General features: G+C 41.0%; 1 protein-coding gene across 1 annotated transcript in view; it reads left to right on the forward strand.

The window, feature by feature from the left end:
• The first annotated feature begins 23,628 nt into the window (after nucleotides 1-23,628).
• Nucleotides 23,629-26,868, forward strand: part of WLS (Wnt ligand secretion mediator) — a 38,894-nt gene continuing 35,654 nt past the window's right edge. The window contains exon 1 of the mRNA XM_035123294.2: nucleotides 23,629-23,897. Coding sequence (XP_034979185.1) covers nucleotides 23,792-23,897 — 106 coding nt within the window. The 5' untranslated portion in view covers nucleotides 23,629-23,791. The remainder of the gene's footprint in view (nucleotides 23,898-26,868) is intronic.

Consider the following 26,868-nt stretch of genomic DNA (forward strand, 5'->3'; position numbering starts at 1 on the left):
GTGGGTTGCTCTCCGGAATCTCCATGTGCGGGAGACGGCAGGTTCAAAGCTGTCTATACGTAAATCTCTATACAAATCGCTGCTTCAGCCGGGAGTGTCAATGCAGGACCATCTCCACGAACTGCAGATGAAGTTTGTGGCTCTTCTGGAGAGGGGTTGTAATTTAGCAGAGGAAGAGAAAGTCTGCATTATTTTAAGTTCACTTCCTGACAGTTGGGACAATCTTGTTCTATCGCTGGAGTCAATGCGAGAACGGGATTTGACACTGGACTACGTCACTGGCAGGTTGCTTGAGGAGTGGCAGAAGCGGGTGTGCAGACAGTCGAAAACTTCTAGTGTTTTGACAGGGAGTCGGTCTGTCAAAAACGCCAGCAGTTCTGAAGTGAAGCTGGTGTCTCAGCGTTCTTCAGAAGCTGTCAGCGAGGAGTCTGCATTTGCTGTGCGTCGCTGCTATAGATGTGGATCTTCAAAACATCTGCGTAAAGCGTGTCCAGAAGTGGCAGGTTCCGAGGATCAGAGAAGTCGTCAGCAGGAGAAACGCGGCAAGTCAAAGCAGACAGTGCAGTACGTCGCCGCAGTGGTCAAGTGTCCAGAAGATGAAAAAAGCATCGAGTGGGTGGTCGATTCTGGCAGTTCAAGGCATCTGGTTACATCAGAGGCTTTGTTTTCCAAGAAGTTGCCTAATCCACGCAAGCAGGTTGTGCTTGCAGATGGGAGAAAGTCTGAAGTGAAGTCTGCTGGATCTGTCTTTGTCCCAAGTCTGCGCACACAGTTGGACAATGTTCTGTGTGTACCTTCATTGCAAAGCAATCTAATGTCTATATCATGTCTAATGCAGTCTGGTTTTTGTGTGCAGTTTAATGACAATTGCTGTGAGATACAGAAAGACGGTAAGACATTGGGAAGGGCTTTGCCAGAGGGTGGTGTGTTTGTGCTAAAAGACAATGACAGAGTTGAGGATTCTGTCCTAGCTAGTGGTGTTTTACAGCAGAATTGTAAAAACAAGGCGTTACACCAGCATTGTTTACATTTATGGCACCGACGCCTAGGTCATTCTAATTGGCGAAGTGTAATTAAAATGCCAAAGCTGAGTGATGGCTGTGAGCTGCAAAGTTGTGACAAGTTTTTAGACTGCAATGTGTGCAAGCAGGTTAAGTGTCACAGAGGTCCGTATCCTAGCAGCCAAAGAGTAAGTGAAAAGCCATTTCAGCTGGTACATGCCGATGTATGCGGTCCTTTCAAGCCTAGCAGGGGTAATTCTTGCTATGCACTGGCAATTATTGACGATGCTACCAGATTTTGCTGGGTTTATATGTTAAAGCACAAGGGGGAAGTTTTTTCTAAGTTTAAAAGCTGGGTTGCCTATGTAGAAAGGCAGTTCTCTTGCAAAGTCCAGAAACTTCAGTCTGATCGCGGAGGGGAGTTTTTGTCTAATGCGTTTCAGTCTTGGTTGGCAAGACGTGGAATTGGACATAGAAAAACTAATCCTCATTCTCCGGAAGAGAACGGGATTGCTGAGAGGAAGAATAGAGCATTGCAAGAAATGATGCAATCTATGCTAGCAGATTCTGGTTTATCTTTTGGTTATTGGGGAGAAGCCATTCTGAATGCGTGTTATATTCAAAATCGCTTATTTCATAGTTCAATAAGAACTACACCCTATTTCAAGTTGTTTGGGAAGAAGCCCAAAGTGGATCATTTGCGTGTGTTTGGGGTACAAGCTTGGGTACATGTGCCAAAGGCACAACGCAGAAAAGGGGATGCCAAGGCACAACAACTTATTTTTGTTGGTTATCAAGATCAAGGAAAAGGGTGGCGGTTTGCAGTTGGTAACAACGGGTTAATAGTATCACGTAATGCAAATTTTTGTGAGCACTCTGGTTGGGAGAAAATCCATGCAAACACAGAGGTTTGGTTGCAATGTTCCAAGAGTTTTTCTGGCAATAAAGAGCAGTCAGAAATTGTCAGCTCTGAGGGGGACGATGAAAAGCCTGAAATGTTTCCAAACTCTGAAGCCAGACAGTTTTCGTCTACTTCAAAAGGTGTTTTTTCTGAAAGGGAGCAAGTGTCTGAGGGGGATGACAGTGCAGAGAAAAGTGATTTAACTCCCAGAAGGTCAGAGAGGAGAAACAAAGGAGTTCCATCAGACCGTTATTCACCAGGTGTATCTCATGTTTGCCATGTAGCTGTAGAGCCACAAAGCTATAATGAGGTGTTTAAGTTACCAGAAGAACAGGTTTTGTGCTGGAAAGAAGCAATGCAAGAAGAAATGAATTCTCTGCAAGAGCACAAGGTGTTTACTTCTATGCCTCTACCCAAGGGTGCCAAGGTGGTAGGCAGTAGATGGGTCTATAAACTGAAGCCCTTAGCTACTGGAGGTTTCAAGTATAAGGCACGGTTAGTAGCACAGGGTTTTTCCCAAAGACCTGGAGTGGATTTTGATGAGGTGTTTGCTCCTACAGCGAGAAGCGAAAGCATGAGGCTGTTGCTTGCTATCGCTGCAAAGCATAAATTGGTGGCCAGTCATTTCGACATTCAAACAGCTTATTTAAATGCTGGTCTCACAGAGGAGCTGTATTTAGCTGAGCCACAAGGTTTTGAGACTAGGCCTGGGAATGTTTACAAGCTGCACAAAGCTTTATACGGTTTAAAACAGTCTGCACGTAACTGGAACCGTTGTCTGGATGACACACTGGTTAAGCTTGGTTTTAAACATTGTGTGGCTGACAATTGTTTATATATAAGAGGGTCTGGAAATAATATAGAGTTCTGTTTAATTTTTGTGGATGACCTCTTATATGTGGCCAAGAGTAACAAACTGGTCAATGAGTTCTATACTCAGTTAGCAAAGAGGTTCAAGGTTAAAAACCTCGGCACAGTAAAAAATTATTTAGGAGTGGAAATGTACCAGGCGGTTGATGGAAGCTATTTGCTCTGTCAAAGTAACAAAATCAAGCAGTTGTTGGTAAAATTTGGCATGCAGGATTGCAAAGGAGCCAAAACGCCAATGGAAACAGGTTTTGTTAAAGACTTAAATACAGAGCAAAGCCAAGAGTTCGAAAGTCCTGAACTATATCAATCTGCTATAGGTAGTCTGATGTACCTAGCACAATGGTCAAGACCTGACATCAGTTATGCTGTAGGCATCCTGAGCAGGCAGGTAGCAAAGCCAACAATTAATGCTTGGAAAGCGGTCAAAAGAGTTTTGCGTTATCTGAAACACACTGTTGACAGCACTCTAAGGATGAGTTCAACAGGGGAAGAGGTTTTACAGTGTTATACAGATAGCGACTGGGGAAATCTACCTGACAGGAAATCTGTAACTGGTATTGTCATCATGTTTGGGAAGTCGCTTGTTGGCTGGAAATCCAGAAAGCAAAGTTTGGTCAGTATGTCTTCAACAGAAGCCGAATACGCTGCGTTAAGTGAGTTGTGTAATGAGATTGTGTTTTATAAACAGTTTTTGCTGGATTTGGGTTTTGAAAATGTTTGTCCTGTTAAAGTGTTTGTAGACAATCAAGCATGCATAACTCTGAGTGGGACAGAACAGTTCAAAAGCAAAAGTAAACATATTCATTTGAAATACCAAAACGTCAGGTTCAATGTACAAAATAATACCATTGTGTGTGAATATGTGCAAAGTTCTGAAAATGTTGCTGACATCATGACAAAGCCGTTATCATTTGTAAATTGGAATATGCTTTGTCAGAGCATGGGTTTGGAGATCAAAGTTGGAGATAATACTTTGTCTATGCTCAAAGACTAATTGCACTTTTGTAAGCTGTGAGGGGGTGTTGAAGTTTTTGTGATAAACTGCAGCTTTAAAGTAGACAATTAGTGAGTTAGCCAGAAGCTAAGTTAAACAAGGGAGTTTTTGCCTGGAGACAGGGAAGTATGTTGACAGGCTGCTGATTGGTTTAAACTCCCCCTATAGGGAGACAGAGAAGCATGGTGACAGGCAGCTGATTGGTTTAATGTCCCCCTATAGGCAGCTTGGCACTAGCAGTTCTATGCTGAGGTAAAATGGAGCTGTTTAGAGAAGGAGTTTGTGAGGAGAGTTCTGAGAGTCTGTGTATATAGTAACTTGTACAAAGCAGCTTATAATAAAAGCTACTGTTCATCAAGTTCTGTTTCCTGAGTCCTGGATTACACCACCACACTATTGCGCTGCCTGCTAAATTCTCTGCTACACTTCAATAGATCTATGGGTGAAGGGCAGTATACAAAGTTAATATATAAAGTAATAATAATAGTTTTTAAAAAACAAATCAGCAAACCTTGGAGTTCCCATAGCACGCTGATACCTCCCTCTTTCTTTCTTAGTGGTTCAGGTGTTGTTGTTTTTTTACAATATTCTCTGCATTCTCCAGCTGAGTTTACTATTAGATTTAGAGGATTATAATTACAGCAAAAGAACATACAGTACATACAAATGAGATGAATTTGCAGGTGTTAGAATACAACATACTAAAGTTGTATACAAGATTAAGCTTTGGTTTGGCCAGATGAAAATTTCATACTCCCAAAGGAAAAGAGACATTATGGCATAATTTTTCAATCCAACTTGCATTTCATTAATTGTCCTGTAGAGGTCTCCATGACTTACTAAGTAATTGGTATAGTATTTCTTACAATTTTATTTGGTCTGCTTCTAGATTGTTGCTGTTTTGTGGGTGAGATTCAACTGCATGCTAGTGAAAAGTTTTTGTGAACTCAGCAGGGAAAAGGCAATATCTGGTGTTGCATAATTGGTACCTTCATTGCACAACAGTATTATGCTGGATAAAATGAATGAACAGACACTTTCTATTCATTCTTGCTGTCAGTATAACTTGTAAAAATATGTACAAGGGAGAAGCACACATTAATATGAGTACTGTCTGAAATACTACAAACTCATAACTTGTTAGCTATGTAGGGGAGATGGCTTATCTGATTAATGAATAGCACTGGAGCTTAATTATTTCCTCTGGAATCCTTTTTGCCCCTTTAAATAGACCCAGAAGTGAATATGCAGTAGCTTAGTCACTAAAGAGCTTTTCTGAAAATTAACTAATATAGCAATGAGAAGTTACTTAAAAATTCCTAAGGCTAATTGAGCACTGACTAATGATTGATAGTCTTTGATAGTAAGTTATTAGAATGATATTGAAGGCTTTTTTTTTTTGTACCGTTTGGGTGCTCTCTTGTCCAGTCATGAAGTATGAAGAGTGCTTAGTTGTCTTGGGTTAGGGCTGACAGTGTCAAGTTTTTTTTTTCAAACAGGAGAGGCAAAGCAAATATGGGGTTAGTTAAAGAGGAATATGCCTCCCTTCTGTCATCTTTTGTTTTGTTTTCTTGCCATAGCCGGAAGACGTTAGGCATTAGATATTCTACATCAGGCTTCCTCAACCTCGGCCCTCCAGATGTTTTGAGACTACAATTCCCATCATCCCTGACCGCTGGTCCTGCTACCTAGGGATCATGGGAGTTGTAGGCCAAAAACATCTGGAGGGCCGAAGTTGAGGAAGCCTGTGCTACATCCTTTGAATAGCAGCAGTTCCTGTATTTGGGGGCAAATAATACCATACAATTCTCAAGACCCCCTGAGAGTCAACTAAAATAACACCATCTCTTTTCATCTGGATAACCAACCCACTGACATGTGGATATTTTATGTAAATATTTCTCTTCTTTCTGATGCTTACAAGTTTTACATCAGAGTTCTTCTTAATGTTGTATTTCCCATTAACATATTTCAGTTTAATTAAAAGTGTCAGTTGTGCTACTCTTTCATCCCGGAGGCAACACTGTTATCAATAAGCTACATACTGTACAATTGTCTACATACAAGTTGAAAGCAGAAAATACTGTGTAAGGATATTTTTCTTCTAATAAAATCTGTTAAATAAATATTTATTTAAATTTATTTAAATAAATTAAATTTTATTTATTTATTCATTTATAAATTAGCACAAGGCCACAAATTTTCTTCTTGAAAACATTCAAAATCTATGTGAATATGCAGGAAGCAATGATGTTTTTGGCCATGTTGCATAAAGCACAACCGGTTTCTCTAAAATTCGTTTCTATATTCACTTTCCATTTGTCCTCCAAATAAGAAGTCATTTATTATTATTATTATTATTATTATTATTATTATTATTATTATTATTTTATTTAAACCATTCTTTGCAATGAGGGCATAATGTTATTTTCCATTGTTGAGCCAATAATATCTGTGCAGCTGTTAACAAATAGGAAATAATTTCCCTAAGCTCTTTCCTTATACTGGGTGACATGGTTCAACAAAATGTAAATGGTTCAACTGTATGTAAATGAATTTCATATTTCAAAATTTAGTTGTTATTTTAATAATCCTCTTCAAGTATTTTTGTCTGTACGATAATAGGTTCCATTTTCTTTTTTTACTCTAACCAGATTTTTTTTAATATGTTCTGTTTATTGCATGGAGTCTTGCTATTTCCTTGAAACAATTTTCTCTCACATTTGCATTCAGTGAAAATTTATGATCCTTTCTTCATATTTTCTCCCATACCCCCATAGCTATGCTATTTCCCATATCATGATCCCACTTTATCACATATTCCTTTACTCATTCCTGTTCATCATATTGTAACAACAGAGCTTAGATAATGGGTGTTTATCTTTCTTTTTTATTATATTTATAAATTACGTTATCTCCCTCAGTACCTTATTCTCTCTTATAAATTTTTGTTCTGTATTTTGTACTTGTAGACATTCATACCAGTGCAGCTAGTCATTCTTTGTTGGCTTTTTGACTGCTGGAAATTGAATCAATATTCCATCTTTAATCAGTTCTCTGTAACTATATAAATCATATTTTTTTCCAAATGCTAAAACCATGGTCCTGCTTGATTTCATCTAATGCCAGCCGGAAAGGGCAGATAGTTGGGCTTATTAATCATTTATATCAATTCCATGTTTTAAACCAAATGAATACCAGAAAATTACTTTTAGCTGCTATTACTCAATTTGTTATAGGCCTCCACAGAGCTTTAAGTTATTTAATTGTGTACTATAACAATGAGAAGCAAATATTTATTTATGGATTAGAGTTTTGTTGGTTGTTTGATTATTGTTGATTATTGTTAAGAGTTGTCAAAAGTGGGGTGGTCTGCAAATTTGCTGTTTCAGTTAGGAGGAAGATGTGGACAGAAAATATACTGTATTAGACACAAATATTCCACTTATGGTCATGTAATTTACACAGTTTTATGGAATTTATGCAAGCATGTAGAGTTTGCATTTGGAACGCTGAATAACAAGTTGGAATGTGCTTGCTTGGAAACCTCTTTCCCCCTTCATTATACAGTATTGCATACAGTACTGTATTCTGCATACAGAAGAGGAGGTCTGGAGATAGCAAAATGAGAGACACTAATAAGCTTCTCCATATTTGCAAGACATAGTTAGTGTAACCATTGCTTCACTTTTATTTAGTAACCAACACAAGTACGGGCACTAGCTGCTATAGTGGAAAAGGACATTACAATATCTTGTAATGTTCTTATAAAGTTAAGCATATTCCTGCCAAAATCTACTCCAAGTTGCTTATTTAGAGTGTTTAAATTTAAAAACAAAACACCAAAGGCCTTTCAGTCCCCTCTGACAATAATTGCTTAGAAATTGTGTCTAAATTAGAGAAGAGTTTTGTTTGTTTACCAAGAGAAACCCCAAAACCACAGCAATTTTGGCTCCTTGAACTCTACCAAGCAGTCCACTCAACTGATTGTACATGAATGCAATAATGAAGATGTTTGCCTCAGGGCACTTGAAGGCTTGGCAGTACTGGAAGATGACAAAATAAGAGTGAAAAAGATGTGGCCAAGGACTCAAATCTTTCATATAGTGCTGCATGTAAGCAGCAATCGTTTTTGAAAATACATAGCGTATATCACGTGCAATTATTTGAATTATGCAGAACCAATCTAAATAAGGAATGTTCAGCAATTCTTAGCAGTCCATATCCAGGTTGGAAGATATGATGTCTAAGCAGGCAGTGGAATTCTTCAGTCATTCCTTCATATTTGTTCAGCGTACCAGTTCTATACCCGGAGGGAGTCTTAAAACTTCTGAGGGAGTCTTTATTTTGGGGTTCAAGCCCCACATTGGCCAAAAGATTTATGCATTGCAGGGGGTTTGACTAAATGATTCTCATGGTCCCTCTATGATTTGTATAAAACAATTTTAATAAAAAATTAAACAGAGGTTCTCAACCAGGTCCATAAATAAAATAGAAGCAAAACCACCACCATCCTGGGCAATCCTTTCCCCCTCCAACCATCCACTTCATCTGCCTGGAATTCCTTCCCAGAAGACCTCTATGGTTGAACCACCTCTTTCTTCAAACCTCAACTCACCTTTCCTTCAGCTTTGGCAACTAGTCCTCTTCCTGAGCTACAACAAAAATCTATTTACATGTAACTTCACTGGCTTGCATTCATCCCTTGCTAGCCTTGTCATTCTCAGGCTGCTTTGGCTGTCTCTTAGTGCAAAGACCCATGTCATCGGTTCGCGCCTGAGCTTCCACAGCTGCTGCTTGCCATGAACCACCATTGGCAAGATTGGCAGCATCAGCGGCAGATATGTTCTGCGCTTATGATCATATTTGATTTTGAAATCTTTAGGGTAATATTTTAATTTCCTGTTAATTATATTGCTTTGAATGCATACTTTATACTTGCCTATCTTCAGCAATGTTTTATTCTGAATTGTTTTATTTGATGCTTTAATGTAGATTGTAAAAATATAAAGCGGTACAGAAATGAAATGAATAATAACAATAACAATTTGTGATACCTTTGCTCAGAAAAGCTCAACTGGGGCTATTATGAAACAGCCCTTTAAATTTTAGTTGATGTTTAGAAAATATCTATAGTTTCCATGCAGCGTTGGACACCTCCTTGTAGGCTTCCAAATACATTGTTCTTTGCTTTTCCCCCTTTCACTCTGAAGAGCAGAGTGACAGTGGACTTGGGATAAAAAGGCAGCTGGCCTCTGACTCCCAAAGCTACAACCTTGCTTAATATTTGAAGAAATGAAACCATGGCACTAATGGACTTTTCTTGTTCTCATTTCATGGTTAAAACATCTCTGGCTTAGAGGCATCTAACGGGAGAGCCATTAGTTCTGGTCAGAGAGTTATGTGGCTTCTCTCACCACCACCCCCAACATAATACCTCTTCCTGTCACTAACAGACTAAATGATTAGTTATGGTCACGGATTGTTAATCTTTCATGGAGAATAATTTTTAAAATTAAAGCAAATTGTTTTGCAAACTCAAATAGTTTAATGGATACCACTGTCACCTTTGTAATTTCACTGGTATGAAATGCCTGGTATCCTATCTTATTTTTTAAGACTCTATTGTTACCTTGAATTACCCAAAGTTTGCGTTTTGGGAGCTGGTCATGTCACAGAATAGCTTGAGGGAACTAACTACAACCATCGGTCAAAATGAAGATCTAGCCAAGCAGAAACTAATTTTTATTATAAATATTTCAAAATAGTGGGCTGAGGTGTGCTATCTTGGTATGTCTTTAATAGGGAAACCAGCTACTTGGCAATGTAGCAATGACTGGATAATTTAACTTTTCACCTAATGTTTAGTCGTGTCCGACTCTTCGTGACCCCATGGACCAGAGCACGCCAGGCACTCCTGTCTTGCACTGCCTCCCGCAGTTTGGTCAGACTCCTGTTGGTAGCTTCGAGAACACTGTCCAACCATCTCATCCTCTGTTGTCCACTTCTCCTTGTGCCCTCCATCTTTCCCAACATCAGGGTCTTTTCCAGGGAGTCTTCTCATAAGGTGGCCAAAGTATTGGAGCCTCAGCTTCAGGATCTGTCCTTCCAGTGAGCACTCAGGGCTGATTTCCTTCAGAATGGATAGGTTTGATCTTCTAGCAGTCCATGGGACTCTCAAGAGTCTCCTCCAGCACCTAATAGCATCACTTAATAGTTTCTAATAATTGTATACAGATGGAAAATGAGTTCCATAAATGCTGCTACCTCTGATGTTGCTGGGAGCCAATGGATGAACAATTCAGCCATAGAAGGGAAATGTTCTACACATTTTAATGCCAATACAAAACATTTATTCTATAAGAATCTTCATTTTTATGGATGTTTCAGGGCCCATTTGTATATGTCATGACAGCTGCTGGCCAATAGTTCCTTGTTAGATGGATTGCTCCCTAATAGTCCAAAAGCGTCCATGACAGATGACCATCCAACCTGTGCTTAAAAACCTCCAAGGATGGAGACTCCACGTCATTGGAGGTTTTTAAGCAGAAGTTGGATGGCTATCGGTCAGGGTTCCTTTATCTATTATTCCTGCATTGCAGGGGATTGGACTAGATGATCCTTTTGTGCATTATTTGGATCATCCTGTTCTGGTAAGCTTGATACAATGGAAGTGGAGCTAGGCAAGCATTTGTCCATCGGTAATTGACAGGGGAAATTCTGCAGGGATCTTGCCAATTGAACTGGAATGTAATGAAATACAAGAACTGCAAGAACCGTGCATGAAGGTTCTTAAAACATAGCTATGGCTTTAATGCACTGCATAAGATACATTATATAGAGATGTGGGTTTGAACTATTTTTGAACAAGGGTCACCTGTGGTTTCTTTGCAGCACTTAGAAATCTTTGTTCAGTAAAGTGGGTCGCAAGGTTTTCCCTCAATGTACCACTGAAGATTCTTCCTTCTCTGCCTTCTCTTTCCAGATGGTTTTGTAATCTTTCTGTATGGTTTTGTTATCTTTCAAGATGTCCAGCAGAGAGCCTTCACTTTGGTAAAAGAAAATTTTTGCTTCTGCGAACAAATGACTGTGCTGAGATAGAATAAAACCATCAATACAGTTTTAACCTTTGCCCTTAGCCAGCAGTTTTAGGTAAGCAAAACGGTCTTGTTCTGCTGTACCTCCAAATGTCTGGTAGCTGTCAAATACTCCATTTTGTAACAATGGGAGTCTTGTTAATGGAGTTATTGACAGACTTCAACAATTTTTTCCTGCATTATGACTCATCCGAGTGCTTTTTTCCCTTTCTTTTAATCCACACAGATAATATAAGTATTAAGTAGAAATGGCTAAAACCCATTAAAACTGGATTAAACAGAAGGAACTAAGACTACTCTACAGGTAGAAATAAAAACCAAGTCAGCCACTGGTCCTGATAGCTTGCCAGAATAGGAGAATCATCCTTATGGCTCTCCTAAGATATCATATACTTACCTGGGAGTAAGTTCCATGGAACTCATTGGGATTGCATAGGATTGTGGTCTTAATTGAGAGCACTATAGAGACACACTATGGTTTTGGATAAATGGAAGGTTTTGTAACCATGACATAGAGTTTAATTTTATTGAGGTTTGCTAAAGCCTGTTTCGAATGTTGAGGTAACACAGTTATTCAGGCTTTGGTGTGAAAGTCTTATCATAAGGATTCTGCCATCAATGTCTTTAACAAATATAATTAGTGTGACTTCCTGTTCTGAGAAGCTTACAAGCAAGAGATTTCCTAACAATTTACTGTATTTTGTAAAATTTATATGCCGCTTGATTGTAAAAAGAACCTCAAAGTGGTTTACAAAGAGAATGAAACAATAAAATAAACAACCTGTAAAAATAGTTAAAAGCAGGTATTTAAACCATCCAAAAGATAATTAAATTCAGTGATATGCAAAAGCAATGTATCAAGTTTGTGGGCTAGAGTGAGAAGAGTTTGATTCCAGGACTGATTTCTGAGATAGAGTTTGAAGGGGGATTGATTGTACAGTAGTAGCATGAGTTTTATTTGAAAGCGTTTCCCGGTATAGATGATACTGCACAGGAAGACAAGCAAAGTTGATTGAGGAAATTGTGGGCATGGACAGTGGGAGTTCCAAGCACAGACTGCGTTTCTAGGGATGGTATTCCAGTACAAGTTGTCCTTCCCATATGACCCAGGCTCTGATAAGTACCTCAAACCATCCAAGCTGTTCTCTCCAACCTTCCAGAGCCTTTAGCAAATGTGCACCTTCAGTCTAAAAGAGAAAAGGCACCTCCATGACCCATCCTGTGAGGTGTATTCGCATAGATCACGGATCCCAAAGCAAAATGTCGAAGAAGATTGTGTCTGTTCTCCCATACACACAAGTCTGCTGGTATGTAAGCAATGCACAATCGAGATCCAGGTTCTGCTTAAAATGAGGTTCAACGACATCATTTTAACAGGTTGGCTATTTGCTCTCTGTATAGCTTCCCCCTCAGGAAACTCCAAGAAAATCAGGAAACCTCCTGCATGCAGCTATCAATGCCTAGCACTATTCATTCCCGCACAGCATGAAAACTGTGGATTAATTGGAGAGGGGATGTTGTGGATTCTGGAGATTTCTTTCTTTCTGCTGCACAGCTGGTGTCCGGCGAAGTTGCAGCATGAAAGCAGCCCTGTCAGTATCAATCCTTGTTACTTGGTGCTGTTACATTCCAGTCAATGAATTGGCCTCATCTGGTAACTTAACGTGGTTGCAATGCTGAATAGGGGTTCTCAGAATGGCTAAAAGACAAGTAACAGTCCATAAGATTATAACTTCTAAAACTGCTACCTCATTCATTTCCTATAGTTAAAGTTATCTTCACATGCTTGCAGCAGTGATCTGTGTGTTCTTATGCATCATATTCCCTCCATTTAAATAATAATAATTAGCAAAGAGTTGCTATCTTGAGAGTGAAAATATAAAGCTTTTGTTCAGGCCTGGGTAGGATCTACTACAGCTCTTTATTTAAACATGTCCTGCCTGTCTTTGCCTGTGTGCCTCCAATTTTGTTTTGTAAAATATATTTTAGCTATTTAATTGAGGACCGATCCCAAATAATAATGCCTTTAAAACCAGTATATATTTTTAAACCACATAGATCAAGTACAGTACGCATAAATTACTAGTATTACACTCATGTTATTTCCCTAAAACCAAACTCCATAAACCTGGCATTTTGCTGTATATTTGAAGCCTTTTGGAACTGTATGTTTTTCCTTTAAGCATTAGTTTATTTCATGGTCTTATTCATTCTACATGACTGTAACCCAAAATATATTTTGTGATCATAAGCCCTATTAATGTAGGACAGCAACTAAGAATTTTGTTGCATTTCCTCGGATGCTTCCAGGCAGGGGTGTAATATTGCAGAATAGGTAATTCAGATATCACAACCATGTTGACAACAGTTTTTTTTTAATAACTTCTTGGATTTCCCCCCCCCCCAAAAAAGAGTAAATCAGGATTAAATGGGAGTAAAATAACAACAGGCTGTTGTTTTGATATCATCATCTCAGTTTCCTCATGGACTTCAGATGAGAACAGGGCTTAAGGGGAATACCAGTTTCTAACTTTCAGCCTGATCCATAGGTCTCTATTCCAGCAAAGTAATTCTTAATTCTAAATGAGGTTTGTAAATAGCCCAGTAAAATTGGCATGCAAAGAAGAGTTGACCCTTTTTTGCTTCTTTTTATCTGTGTACTATAAATGACTAATGTAAGGATAAGTGTGGGCAAGTAGTCGAAACAAAATTTTAAAAAATCCTTCCAGTAGCACCTTAGAGACCAACTAAGTTTGTCATTGGAATGAGCTTTCGTGTGCATGCACACTTCTTCAGATACCGAAGTAGGCAAGTACCGGTAGGTTAGTAAATTTTGGGAACATGTTTGAAATACCTTTCAATAGAAAAACTTTAGATGTTAAGTTTTTTAAAACTAATGAACCAAGATCTCACACGCAGTTGCCAATTTAATAATACCGGCAGTAATTTGTCATTGGGGGGGGGGGAGAGACAGTCTGACCGAAGGCTACTCATGAGTCACAAAGCTTTCTGAACTCCACCCAATATGGCACAGTTATCCCTGCTTATTTGATTGGGGTCATGCAGACACTTAATATGTTTCATCCTTTGTGAGTTCAGAATCTGACAACTGTTCTGTGCTTCACTATCACATGAAGCAAGATGTGACTAGACTTATACGTCTTAAGAACAATGAGGTGTGTTTTGGCCCCTTCCATGGCTCACAGCTAATAATTTTTGTTTTTCAAATTAAGCAGTGTTTTACACAATCCCACCAACCTACCCTTGCACACACGCAACATAAGGAGGAGCAGAGGATTTTGTTATGAGACCTGTTGGGAGACTAATATTTTTGGTGGGCTTGACTTTGCCAAGACATTAAAATTTATGATTTGGCTCTGCTGTTTAAAGCATTTTGGACTGAAGGCATTCAAGGCAATTATTAAACAGTCATTTCCTTCTGTGTGTAACGAAACCCCTCCCAATGAGCAAAACAATGGTTTCTGGCTTCATCCACTAGATTGTCTCCAATATTTGCCAAAATGTAACTTAATTTGTTGCTCTTTCCAACTGCTGATTACAAGCATGGAACCTGATCTTCTGCTCAGTATAAATATAGCCGATTTTGTGGGTGCTCCAGGGACCTGGCAAGAGAGAGTTGAAGTCTGTTGAATAAGAAATCCTAGTTTCACGAACTTCTCGTCAGCGGCGAGAGAAATTTCAACAAGATGACTAAGTTCTGTCCCTACCCTGTCATGCAGCCATGACAGCCCCACTTCTGCAAAAGAGACCATGGCTTAGCAAGGAAAAGCACTGCCACCTTTGCTTCCATCAGCCTGAGCCAATGTGCAGCCTACACAAATAGATTCTGTACAATTGCAACGGTACCGTCACCTAGGAAGAGACAGGGAGAGAAGAGAGAAACACTATGTACTGTATGTGTAGGGAAAGGACTGCATCCCTTTGTTGTTGTTGTTGTTGTTTAGTCGTTTAGTCGTGTCCGGCTCTTCGTGACCCCATGGACCAGAGCACAACAGGCACTCCTGTCTTCCACTGCCTCCTGCAGTTTGGTCAAACTCATGTTGGTAGCTTCGAGAACACTGTCCAATCATCTCGTCCTCTGTCGTCCCCTTCTCCTAGTGCCCTCAATCTTTCCCAACATCAGGGTCTTTTCCAGGGAGTCTTCTCTTCTCATGAGGTGGCCAAAGTATTGGAGCCTCAGCTTCACAATCTGTCCTTCCAGTGAGCACTCAGGGCTGATTACCTTCAGAATGGATAGGTTTGAACTTCTATCTAGCAGTCCATGAGACTCTCAAGAGTCTCCTCCAGCACCATAATTCAAACATTTTTACATTTATATATATATAGATGCATCTTTGGGTTATTTGTGGGGCATAGGAATTCGTTCATTTCCCCCCCCCCCAATATAGACTGGTCCCCCACAGGGTCTGAGGGACAGTGGACCTGCCCCCTTGCTGAAAAAGTTTGCTGACCCCGGTACACCCCCATCGTTCTGCCTGGACACTGTGGTCCAGCTCTGAGGGCCTTCTGGCAGTTCCCTCACTGCGAGAAGTGAAGTTACAGGGAACCAGGCAGAGGGCCTTCTCGGTAGTGGTGCCCGCCCTGTGGAACACCCTCCCACCAAATGTCAAAGGAGAAAACAAGTACCAGACTTTAGAAGACATCTGAAGGCAGCCCTGTTTAGGGAAGCTGTTAATATCTGAAGGACTATTGTATTTTAATATTTTGTTGGAAGCCGCCCAAAGTGGCTGGGGAAACCCAGCCAGATGGGCGAGGTATAAATAATAAAATTATTATTATTATTATTATCATTATTATTATCATCATCATCATCATCCATCCTTCCTATATGACTGGCCTGCTTTACAGAGCAAACCTAAGCCCATGCACTTAGAAGCAAGTCCCTTCATTTTTTTATCAGACTTGTGAAGGAATTAGTCTAACTCATGTCCTATATACCGTACTGGGGCAACTGGAGGCACATTAAGCCCCCCCCCAAAAAAAAACCTTGTTGTTACTTTGGGAAAAGAAGTGTATATATATATATATATATATATATATATATATATATATATATATACATATAGCAGGTTGCTGCTGCCCTATAATGCTTTCTTCCTTTTAGCATCGGTTTCTGTCAGTTCAGTCTGCATTACATTTCCATTCGGTCAGGCTCAGCTGAAGCAGTGGCACAAAATAATCCAGCATGTCTCTGCATTTGGAGCTTGGGTGAGAGATAACTGTCTGTGGCTTAATTGAGGCAAGAAGGAGATAACGGTTGGTGTGTTGGAGGAATCTGCTAAGAGAGGTAAAGAGCAAAATTCATATTGGCAGCTGTGATGGAGCGAAATGCACAAAGGCTTGGAATGGAGTCTTAATATTCTTAGCAGCAGGGGGTGTTCACATCATTATCCATCGAGACCACCTCTTTTTCTTCACATGGCATTTATTATTTCTGTCAGCAGAGAAATGCATTTAAACTGCCTGCACCTTCCCAAACAACTGCATCCCCACACTGTGAAATCCTGTAACACTTGCTAATGTGAGTTCTCTTAAAGCTATATTATTATGAAAAAAAATTCAATTCAAAAGAGGCAGTGGAGTTTGAAAGCCCATTTCAGCCCCCCCCCTTACTGTATCAGAAAATGGCATATAATTTAAAGGAAGAAAAATGCAATTAATTTTTGCCATGCATGTTTTATTCAGCCTGTGTAATGGAGGGATTTAAGATGCCAATTCTGCTTCCAGTTGTTGTTTTTAACCAAAGCAACTTACAATCAAAGCTTTACCATTTAATTCACTGTTGAGATGCAGTTCCTCCCCCTGTAAAATTAAAATGAAATGATTTGACCTCAATGAAGACAACCCCACAGGGCACCAGGTTGGGAAATGCTGGCCTACCCCTTTCTTATGTTGAAATATTCCTAATGGGCTAATGTGGTGAGCTTCACTATTAGCTATAGCAGGTTTTGTCTGTTTAAAAGAGAATTTTAGTATAGTGATTTCTAGGGGAAAGGAAATTTATCATACTCGTTGGATTTTGGCTTTCACCATAGCTTGTGTTTCAAAAGCAGAGGTGGAACCTAAATATTTTGCTCTGTGTGGAGTTGCTTACCAAGCATTCATGGAAGGTCCTGTCCTTCCTTAGAATTGGTGCCCATCCTTTTTTTGAAGAGGGGGAAAGAGGCACAGAGAGGATGCAGCTACCGTGACTTTCATGTCGCTGGTCCCTTTCATCTCTCTCTTTCTCTCTGCTGTGGAGAAGCAAGACTCTTGATGTAGTCCCAGAGCAGATGGTCAAGAAAAGTGGGCGAAGAGCACACAGTGACTGCATTCCTTCGAGTCTTAGAGCTTTTAATGTGTCAAGTGTGGGGGATATGAATGAGTACCAGCAGTCCTCCTTGAGCTTCACCTTATTTATCTTTGGGGCATCTCAGATCTTTTTTTGTTGTGGTTGTTGTTGTTCATTATCCACTGGGCCACTCTATTCTAGACCTTGCTTTAGAGTCAGGTACTGCCGAAAACCTTCCCAAAGTGGTGTGGAAACAGCAGTCCTACTTGAGCTTCAACGCTGCCAAGCATTGCAAATAATTTCACATTTCCTGACAGTTGAAATAAAGTCCAGGTGTTTCCAAAAGCAATGGTGAAGCTACTAAGGAAGCCATAGGTATGATGCATATACTGTACATAATAACAAAGCAATAATTGCTTTGCTAGGTCAGGTCCATGGTCCCTGTTGCCCAGTCTCCCAACAATGACCAGCCAGATGGCTTTTAGAAATCTTAGAAATGAGGCACAATGGTGATGCAGTGTCTTAGACACACATTGGCCATAATGTAATAAGCCCAAATGTGCACAAACTTCAGGTACCCACCGCATATAGATGCTGCCTTTACACAAATAGCAAAACAAGTTGAGAGACCACAGTTAACTATAGCTTTCCACTGTATCAGAACTGGGGAACTATAGTTCATGGATTCTAAACAAGCCAATGCATGAAGCAATTGTTTCAAATTGTCCTTGTTTGTAAGCCATCCACTTTTGTTCCTAGTTTGGTGGTACAGTAATGGGAAGCTAGGGGGAAATGTAGCTTCTGGTTTGTTTTGCCACTCCTGTAAAGGGAGGAGAGAAGTGGATATGTTTGGGCGCCTGAAGCTCATGAATACTTAGGTGTTTTATGCTGAGACTCACTCTGGAATGCAACCAGTGTGAAGCAGCAAACAATCGCTGAACATGAGACAGTGAATTCTAAAGATTTCACCTGTATGAGATAAGTTATCCTTAGTGTTTCAGTGTACAGGTATCTAAAAGCCCAAACGTTAGCAAGTGACAGAGTTTATTTCCCTGCTGCTGTTAAAGGCACCAAAGCAGACCAGCCCCCCCCCATTCTCTAGTTTCTAGTTGGCAACTATAATATATGTTTTTAGGAAAAGAATACGGTATTTCTTTAAAATGACTATTTTTATTGAGGTATCAGTTATCATTTTATGTATTTCATTTTATTTACGAATCGCTTCCCATGAAACATCTGAAAGCAATTAACAATAAAAAAATATAAAAATAATTTCAAACCCAGTACAAACGGGCTGGAAAAATGATGACAAAAACAACATAAGCAACACAAACAGTAAACATACAGTGCATAGCTGTCAACCCTTCCTTTTTTTTGTGGGAAATTCCCTTATTCCAAACCACAGCTGTCAACCTTCCCCTTTTTTGCTGGAAATTCCCTTATTCCAGCATCGTTTCCTGCTGCTATCCTGGATTGTTAGATATACTGTAGACTACGGGTAGGCAACCTAAGGCCCGTGGGCTGGATGCGGCCCAATCGCCTTTTCAATCTGGCCCACGGATGGTCCTGGAATCAGCGTGTTTTTACATGAGTAGAATGTGTCCTTTTATTTAAAATGCATCTCTGGATTATTTGTGGGGCCTGCCTGGTGTTTTTACATGAGTAGAATGTGTGCTTTTTTTTAAAAAAGCATCTCTGGGTTATTTGTGGGGCATAGGAATTTGTTCGTCCCCCCCCCAAAAAAATATAGTCCTGCCCATCACATGGTCTGAGGGACAGTGGACCAGTCCATGGCTGAAAAGGTTGCTGACCCCTGACGTAGACTGTCCCCAGGACAGGTGAGGCTGCTGATCCCTTATTTTCAAATCCGAAAGTTGACAGCTTTGATACAGTGAATATTGGAGTATCAAGTACATCAATATCCTTTGACTTCTTGGATAGGTACAAAAGGTGTGAATGCAGAACAGAATCCTTCAAATGAACCAGAAAAAGTCAGTAAAAATGTTAGGTGTGTATAGCTTAGTTTCCAAAGTGTTCTGTTAGCGCAATCCTATTAAAAGTCTGAGATCTATGAAGAGGTGAGCTTTAGCCAGTAACTTAATAGCACATGGTTCATCAGTCAAGGTTTTGTACTGTGTTGGTGCTATATGCGTGCAAACTGTTCTAATGCTTGATGTTGCATCACTTAGGCCTTTGGGCAATATTGAAGTCAAGTTAACTGCATTGTTCTTGTTATCTGCTGTATTGGCATAAGTACTTCTAAACTCCTGATTTTATCTAATGTTCAGTGGCTAATGGTTTTATGGATTGTTGTGGTCATCTGTCTGTCTCGAGAGACAATGGAGCGTGCCTCCAAGGTGAAGTCAAAACTGCTCCATTAGCAGCACTGAAGTGACCTCCCTGAAGCTAGCAAGGACAGTGTGTATGGAGGTCTTGGGCTGCCCAGATGACAAGACCTCCTCTTAGTCTTGCTGATGTGGGACCAAAGAAAAGCAGATTACAGTAATACATTTGGCACCAGCTTGGCTGCAGAAGTTGTCAGAAAGGCGTACAAGATGCCCTCCAAATCTCTTAAGACTTCACTCTGGATATGTGATGGGGTTTTGCTTAGCCCTTTTTTCTCCTGAAGATATCTCACAAGGCAGTGAAGGTCCTAGATCAGGCATCCCCAAACTGCGGCCTTCCAGATGTTTTGGCCTACAATTCCCATGATCCCTAGCTAACAGGACCAGTGGTCGGGGAAGATGGGAATTGTAGTCCAAAACATCTGGAGGGCCGAAGTTTGGGGATGCCTGTCCTAGATGGGCTACCTTTCAGGATTGACACGGCCCATCTGCCTCTCATTTCCCTCTAGCGCATGGGTAGAAACCACCTTCTTGACCCTTGGACCCACTATTGGTTTCATCTGCTCAATCTGCCAGATCCCTTGTCTTTGCATGCAGGGGAAGTCCCTAACTCACTGAGGGTTTGAGACCCATCAGCTACGCTCATGAGATTTAGCAGGCCACAGGTGAGAGCTGAGTGCTGGGTGGGGACCAAAGGTAGACAAACTACTCCAGAAGGAGCACAACATGTCTCCCACTCCTCCCCTTAACACCCCATATTTTTAATGTTTTGCTGTTGTATTGTGAACCACACTGTGATGCCAATTAGAGTTGGTTTACAAATGAATCATATAAATGCACGACCAAATAAAATCGTCTGAGCAACATTACCCCACACTTTTGCCCTTTGTAAAATAATTGGGAAATGTGTAAAATGGAAATATTTATTAGCCTAATTTTTGCCTTCATTTTGAGCAGCTTTCAGAAAGGTCCACAAGAGTGGAAATTTCCTTCTTGTTTGGAAATCTTTTACAAATTTTAAGCTGCAATCCTATCCACACATATGTGGGGATCACTCTTACTGAAAAAAGTTAGATGTACACCTGAAATAAACAGATAAAGTGTAAGGCTGCAGTCTTGTGTACTGGGAGTAAGTGCCACTGAATTTAGAAGGACATGAACCAATTTGAGTGGGAAAGAATAGGGCACATAGAAAGGAGGGAGTGGAAGACTTGCTGCTGATTTAATCCACCTTTTTTATTTAGTGATGTTTTGACAGAGGGTTGTGTCTCTCAGATATCCTTCCTCCTGAAGTGACTACTTTTCTCCATTGCTGCCCAAATGGAAATTCCACAGCAGGAAAAAGAAGAAATCCTCTTTAATATTTGTCTAGGACCAAAACTTCTGTGAAAGATGTAATATTATTCTAGAGCAGGCATCCCCAAACTTCGGCCCTCCAGATGTTTTGGACTACAATTCCCATCTTCCCCGACCACTAGTCCTGTTAGCTAGGGATCATGGGAGTTGTAGGCCAAAACATCTGGAGGGCCGCAGTTTGGGGATGCCTGTTCTAGAGTGCTTGCAATTATTCTTGTATTCAGTAATCCCTTTTAACAGCATTGTTTTCTAACAATATCTTTTAATGTACAATCCTGTGCATGTATACTCAAAAGTAAGTTCCACTGTGCTCAATCCTAGATAATTGTGCATGGCATTGAGCTAGCTAAAAAAGTAAGATTATTTTGCATTGCCCGTCCTCTGCCTTAAAAACATTCTATGCAACAAGAAACCAAAAAATTCTCAAGGCAAATAATGACATCTCCTTGGCATAAAGCCAGTCTGGTGTAGCAGATGGAATCTTAGACTAGGGATACCAGCTTTGAAGTCTGGTGGGGGAGCTTTGGCCAATCATTTGCTGCCTCAGTTTCTTAGCTGTAAGAATTGTGATTCTTCTAATCTACTACACACAGCAGTGACTGTGACTAAGATAGTGTGTTTGACATTTTAAAAATGTATACACCACCCTACATCCATACATGGATCACAGGGTGGTGTACAAAAAAGTAAAATTATAAAACATAATCAACAATAAATTTAAGAGAAATAAAACCATTCAACCCTCTAAAACTACCAGTATCTAGAATAATGGCAGGTCTTCTTCTTCTTCTGTGGCGATCACTCGTAGCCGAGTAAGACTGTCTTCCATAAACACGGTTTTAACAATGAGTCCCTAAGTGACTGTGGAGGCCAATTCTGGATCCACACTTCCTTCCACAGTGGGGACATTGGTTTCTGGGCGGGAGTTGATCATGATGTGGATTTGCCAAGCGTGCCTTCCTCTTAGCACGTTTCTCCCTTGCGTCCTGAGTTTGAGTGTCTTCAAAGCCCATGACACCTTTGGTAAAGGCTGTTCTCCAACTGGAGCGCTCGCAGGCCAGTGTTTCCCAGTTGTCAGTGTTTATACTACTTTTTTTAGATTTGCCTTTTACATTTTTTAAAGACAGTCCTTAAACCTCTTTTGTTGACCACCAGCATTACGCTTTCCATTTTTAAGTTCAGAATAGAGTAGTTGCTTTGGAAGATGATATCAGGCATCCGCACAACATGACCAGTCCAATGAAGTTGATATTGAAGAATCATTCAACACTGCTGATCTTTGCTTCTTCCAGTACACTGATATTAGTTTTGCCTGTCTTCCCAAGTGATGTGTAAAAATTTTCAGAGACACCGTTGATGGAATCTTTCAAGAAGTTGGAGATGGCGTTTATAAGTGGTCCATGTTTCACAAGCATATAGTAAGGTTGGTAGTAGAATAGCTTTGTAAACAAGCATTTTGGTTTCCCTGCGAATGTCCCGATCCTCAAACACTCTGCACTTCAATCGGGAGAAAGCTGTACCCGCAGAGCTCAGGCGATGCTGGATTTCGGCATCAATGTTGGCCCTTGTGGAAAGATAACTGCCTAGGTAGGAGAAGTGATTGACATTTTCCAATGTTACACCACTGAGTTGGATTTGTGGCGCTGCAGAGGGGTTATTTTGTACTTGTTGATGCAGCACTTTGTTTTTTTGGATGTTGAGTAAGCTTCTGCAAAGATATTTAGGATGGTTCGGAGGTCATCCTCTGAGCGTGCACACACTACGTTGTCATCAGCATACTGAAGCTCTATGATGGAAGTTACGGTAGCCTTACTTTTTGCTTTCAGCCTGCTCAGATTGAAGAGCTTTCCATCTGTTTGATATATGCTTTCTACTCCGGTGGGGAGTTTCCCTTCGACAATGGTAGGTAAAATGGTTTTAACCTAGTAAAATGGTTTTAACACATCAGCAGCATCAGATGTACCTCCTTCCAGAGGCCACCACAGAGAGGGCCCTTTCTTAAGTTTGTATATAATGCACTTCTAAAGATAAAATAAGGAACTATTATTATTTTTTGCAATTAGTGAATTTGTTATAGGTGGTGGTGGTGGTGAACATTTGGAAATGTAACCACAGCATTTGAAATTTGATGGTGTCACTTATTGAACCAAGTTCATGACAGATTATTTGTGGACATTATTGTGATGTCTAGAGTGGATATCCTTTTTCACCACTACCATTTCCTGTTCTGTCACCTCACCTGTAGTGACTATTGTTGCTGGATTGTACCTCAATGTGGTTATGTGGCAAAAGAATATGACAAGTGTTGTGGTTTTTCTGCCTTTCAAGCAGCTTCGGAGGTAAGGCAGAAGTCACCAACCACACAAAACGGAGGGGTAGCTAATTTTGAAACAGAAAGCGCAAAGTTTTCTCCCCGCCCTCGCTGAACTTGTAATAAAATCGTTTTAAAGGACACATCTTAATAGCATCTTCGTGTTATCCTTCCTTAACATCCATCCCCAAGTCTGGTGAACTTTTCTGGGGGCTTTTTGTTCTCGCCGGGCTAGGCCCCGGGAGAGACCCAGAGAACCCTTTCTGGAGTTGGGGGGAACCCGCCCTGTCCTTTTTCCACTTGTTAATTCCAAGCCCCCTTCCTCCGCCTTGCCCCCCACTGCTCTGCAAGACTTGACACCAATTGCTGCTGAATAGCACAGGAAGGCGGGAGGAGGAGGCGGCGACGGAGGGAGGTGGGTATCATGTGATCCGCTTTCCTGCTCCTTTAAAGCAGCCACATGCAGCCGAGCGCCGGCCACAATCACAGCTCCCGGCAGAGCGGGATTCGGATCCGGACTTGCCCGGGCAATCAGTGCAGAGGCGGCCGCCGCTCCTCCTCCCCATCCCTGACAGCCTTAACTTTTGCCGCAGTAGCTTGTGCAAAGGGAGCAAGCTGCAAAAAATGGCAGGGGCAATTATCGAGAACATGAGCACTAAGAAGCTGTGCATTGTTGGCGTGATCTTGCTGATTTTCCAAATCATCGCCTTTCTGGTGGGCGGTCTGATCGGTAAGTGCGTTGCAGGGGCAAACTTTATCCTTCTTTTCCTTCGCCTTTCTTTCTTTCTCCCTCTTTCTCTTTCTGGCTTCTCTCTTCCCTCTTTTCGAGACTTTGCTTCTGTGATCTAATTAGCCCGGCTATTGTAGTTAAGAAAACACCGCGCCACGGGCCTCTTTGTGCCCCCTGCACTCGAGTGGCTGCAAAGGAAGGAGAAAGAAGGGAGGGAAGGAAGGAGGGAGGGGCGCGCGCAGAAAAAAGTTTGTTCGGGGTGTGTGTGTGTGTGTTTCGGCCTCGCTTCCAGGATCTGCTCCAAGGAAGCGAGTGGAAGGGCGAAACCTCTTAAGCATGGCGACTTGGTTTCTTCAAGAAAGCCGGCGGGGGGGGGGGGAGAGATTGTGTGAAACGCGAAGTTGATATTCCCTATTACTTCAGCCTCGTCCCGACTATCTCCCTCCCTTCCCCTTCCTCTCCGACTGGGCTGCAGGGAGAGAGCTAATCTCTTTCAATTGCAATGAGAAGAGGAGCTGCTCGAGCCCACGAAAGGAATGTTTGCGCATTGTGCCTCCTTGACGGGGATCTGCCTTTCTCTTGCGTGTCTTTCTCGAGCAAGGCTTACATTTGCTTAGGCAGTCTCTAAGTTTGGATTTAAGGGGGTAAGGACGCTCCCTCGGGGGAAGAAGGAAGTGACACCCCCCCACACACACACAAACCCGGAGGGTGAAGGGTTATTATTATTATTATTTGCACACACTCCCTTCGATTCTTTGCTCCTGTCTCGATGGAGGCGACTTACCACTTACCTGAGATCTTGCTGGGGGGGGGCGCACCTTTCTTTTAACATAATGGGTGGACAAAAGGTTTTTTTGTTTCCTCCTTCCTCGCGCCTTCCTTCCAGGCGAAGTAAAAGTTGTGCTGCATGGATGCACAGTTCAACTGTCTCCCTCATAACCCTCCCATTCCTGGGATATAGGAAGATTGGCCAGGAATTCCCCCCAAAAGCGTCCCTCTGTTGTGTTTGACTGTCTGAAACTTATGGGGTTGCTGCTCTCCCAAGTCGAAATTCCTATGTTTACAGATAACTAAATGGTAGGAACCGAGGAAATGCTTAATTCAACAACCTGTGTTAACAGCTTGGGGGCATGAAATGGCAAACTAAAGTGGAAAGCATGTTCCATTCTGTTTGAGGGCTTTTTCTTTTCAGATCCCCGGGTGCTAATCCTTGTTTCTAGCTCAGACAGGTACTCACTATTTTTTATTATCTATCAATGCCCCAAAACTTCCATTTATTCTGACATCTGTCGTACGGTACAGGGAAATGATATGGCAAATACTGTAGTCTAGTAACCCAGTGCCCTTACTTTGCTTCACAAATAAATAGTTCTGTTTAGGGTGTGCTTGTTTTTCTTTTCTTTTTTGTTTTAAATTAAAATCCAAATTGCTAGTTACCTGCACACACTGTATCTGTTTAAGATGTAGAAGAAGAAAAAACCCTTTCCGGGCAAATCTACTTATGTCTAAGAAAAATGAATATGGAGTGACCTTTGTGGGAAATTAGTTACAGGTAGGTAGCCGTGTTGGTCTGAGTCGAAGCAAAATAAAAAAATTCCTTCAGTAGCACCTTAAAGACCAACTAAGTTTATATTTTGGTATGAGCTTTCGTGTGCATGCACACTTCTTCAGACATTTGTGGGAAATGTTAGTGGAGCAAATGCTTAGTGGAAGAGAGACTACAGTACTTAAAATCTTGCTCTCCTTAGTGTGCTCAGCACTCTGAAAACTCTTGCTCCAGGCAGTTTCTTAAGCAGTGACGTAACCTTTAATTGTTATGTCTCTGGAGCAAGCATACCCCAAATCCTTTGTTTTATTTCTCAGTTTCAAGGTTCATCTCACGAAGGCTTTCCCCAACATGAGCCTGCAAGACACCACTAATGGGTTGTTACAGCAAATCTGAGGCATGTTGCAACAAACTTCACAGAGGTTTTTATTTCAAGGATCCTGCCAGTCGGTTATCCCACCTCATCTTAACTACGTCATGTGCTAGGCTTTTCACCTAATGTATTTTTATTTTTGCAAGTGGATTTAGTGTGTCCTAATGCACAGTGCTTGCTTAAAATGCCTTCCACCTTCAAGTTCTGAAAGCCTGGGAAATATTTTAAGGCACCATGTTAGAACACTTAGATGAGGGTAATAAACCTGCGGTCCTCCAGAAGTTGCTGGACTCCAGATGTTGAATGCCCAGTTGTCCCAACAACCATGGTCAATAGCCAGGGGTGATGGGAGTTGTAGTCAAGTAACACCTGGAGGGCCACAGATTCCTTTGTTTTGGAACTACAGTTCCCATTATCCCTGACCACTGGTCCTGTTAGCTAGAGATGATGGGAGTTGTAGTCCCAAAACAGCTGGAGGGCCAAGTTTGGCCATGCCTGCTTTAGATCAAATTGTAGAATAGCAGCTACATGATTTTGCTGTTGTATGCCATTACGTAACTCAGGTTTTCTGGTTCGGTATGTTTGAGCCATGAGTACATCCTTCAGAAGCATAGCTTCCAATTCAAATACAAGACTGTGGAATACTTTTGAATACTAAATTTCCAGATAAAATTCTGCGCGCTGTTATGTTGGAGGTTGGGGCTTGTTGTTGTTGTTTTACTACCAAGTGATGCTTGTGTTCAGGGAGGTTTCAAACCACAAGTTACTGGTTTGGACATCATGGCAAACAGTGGTTTTGCAAACTTGGAAGTTTAGTATCAAGGAGGGGTGGGAGTTTGCACATTCTGAATCCAACAAAATATGGTTAGCTCAGTGAGGAGTGTGATTTCTGATCCCAGACTATGTGACGATACTTAAGATTGTTGCTTAATGAATTCATAGTGGTAACCTTGCACCTACATTCAGTCCCCTAATAGTAATTTCCATTCATCATTTTTTCAGTCAACTGATAGTGGTTTATAGTGTGTTAGCGATCTCCCATAGAAGATCCA

Source organism: Zootoca vivipara, chromosome 7 (assembly GCF_963506605.1).
Source record: "Zootoca vivipara chromosome 7, rZooViv1.1, whole genome shotgun sequence".
NCBI classification, from domain to species: domain Eukaryota; kingdom Metazoa; phylum Chordata; class Lepidosauria; order Squamata; family Lacertidae; genus Zootoca; species Zootoca vivipara.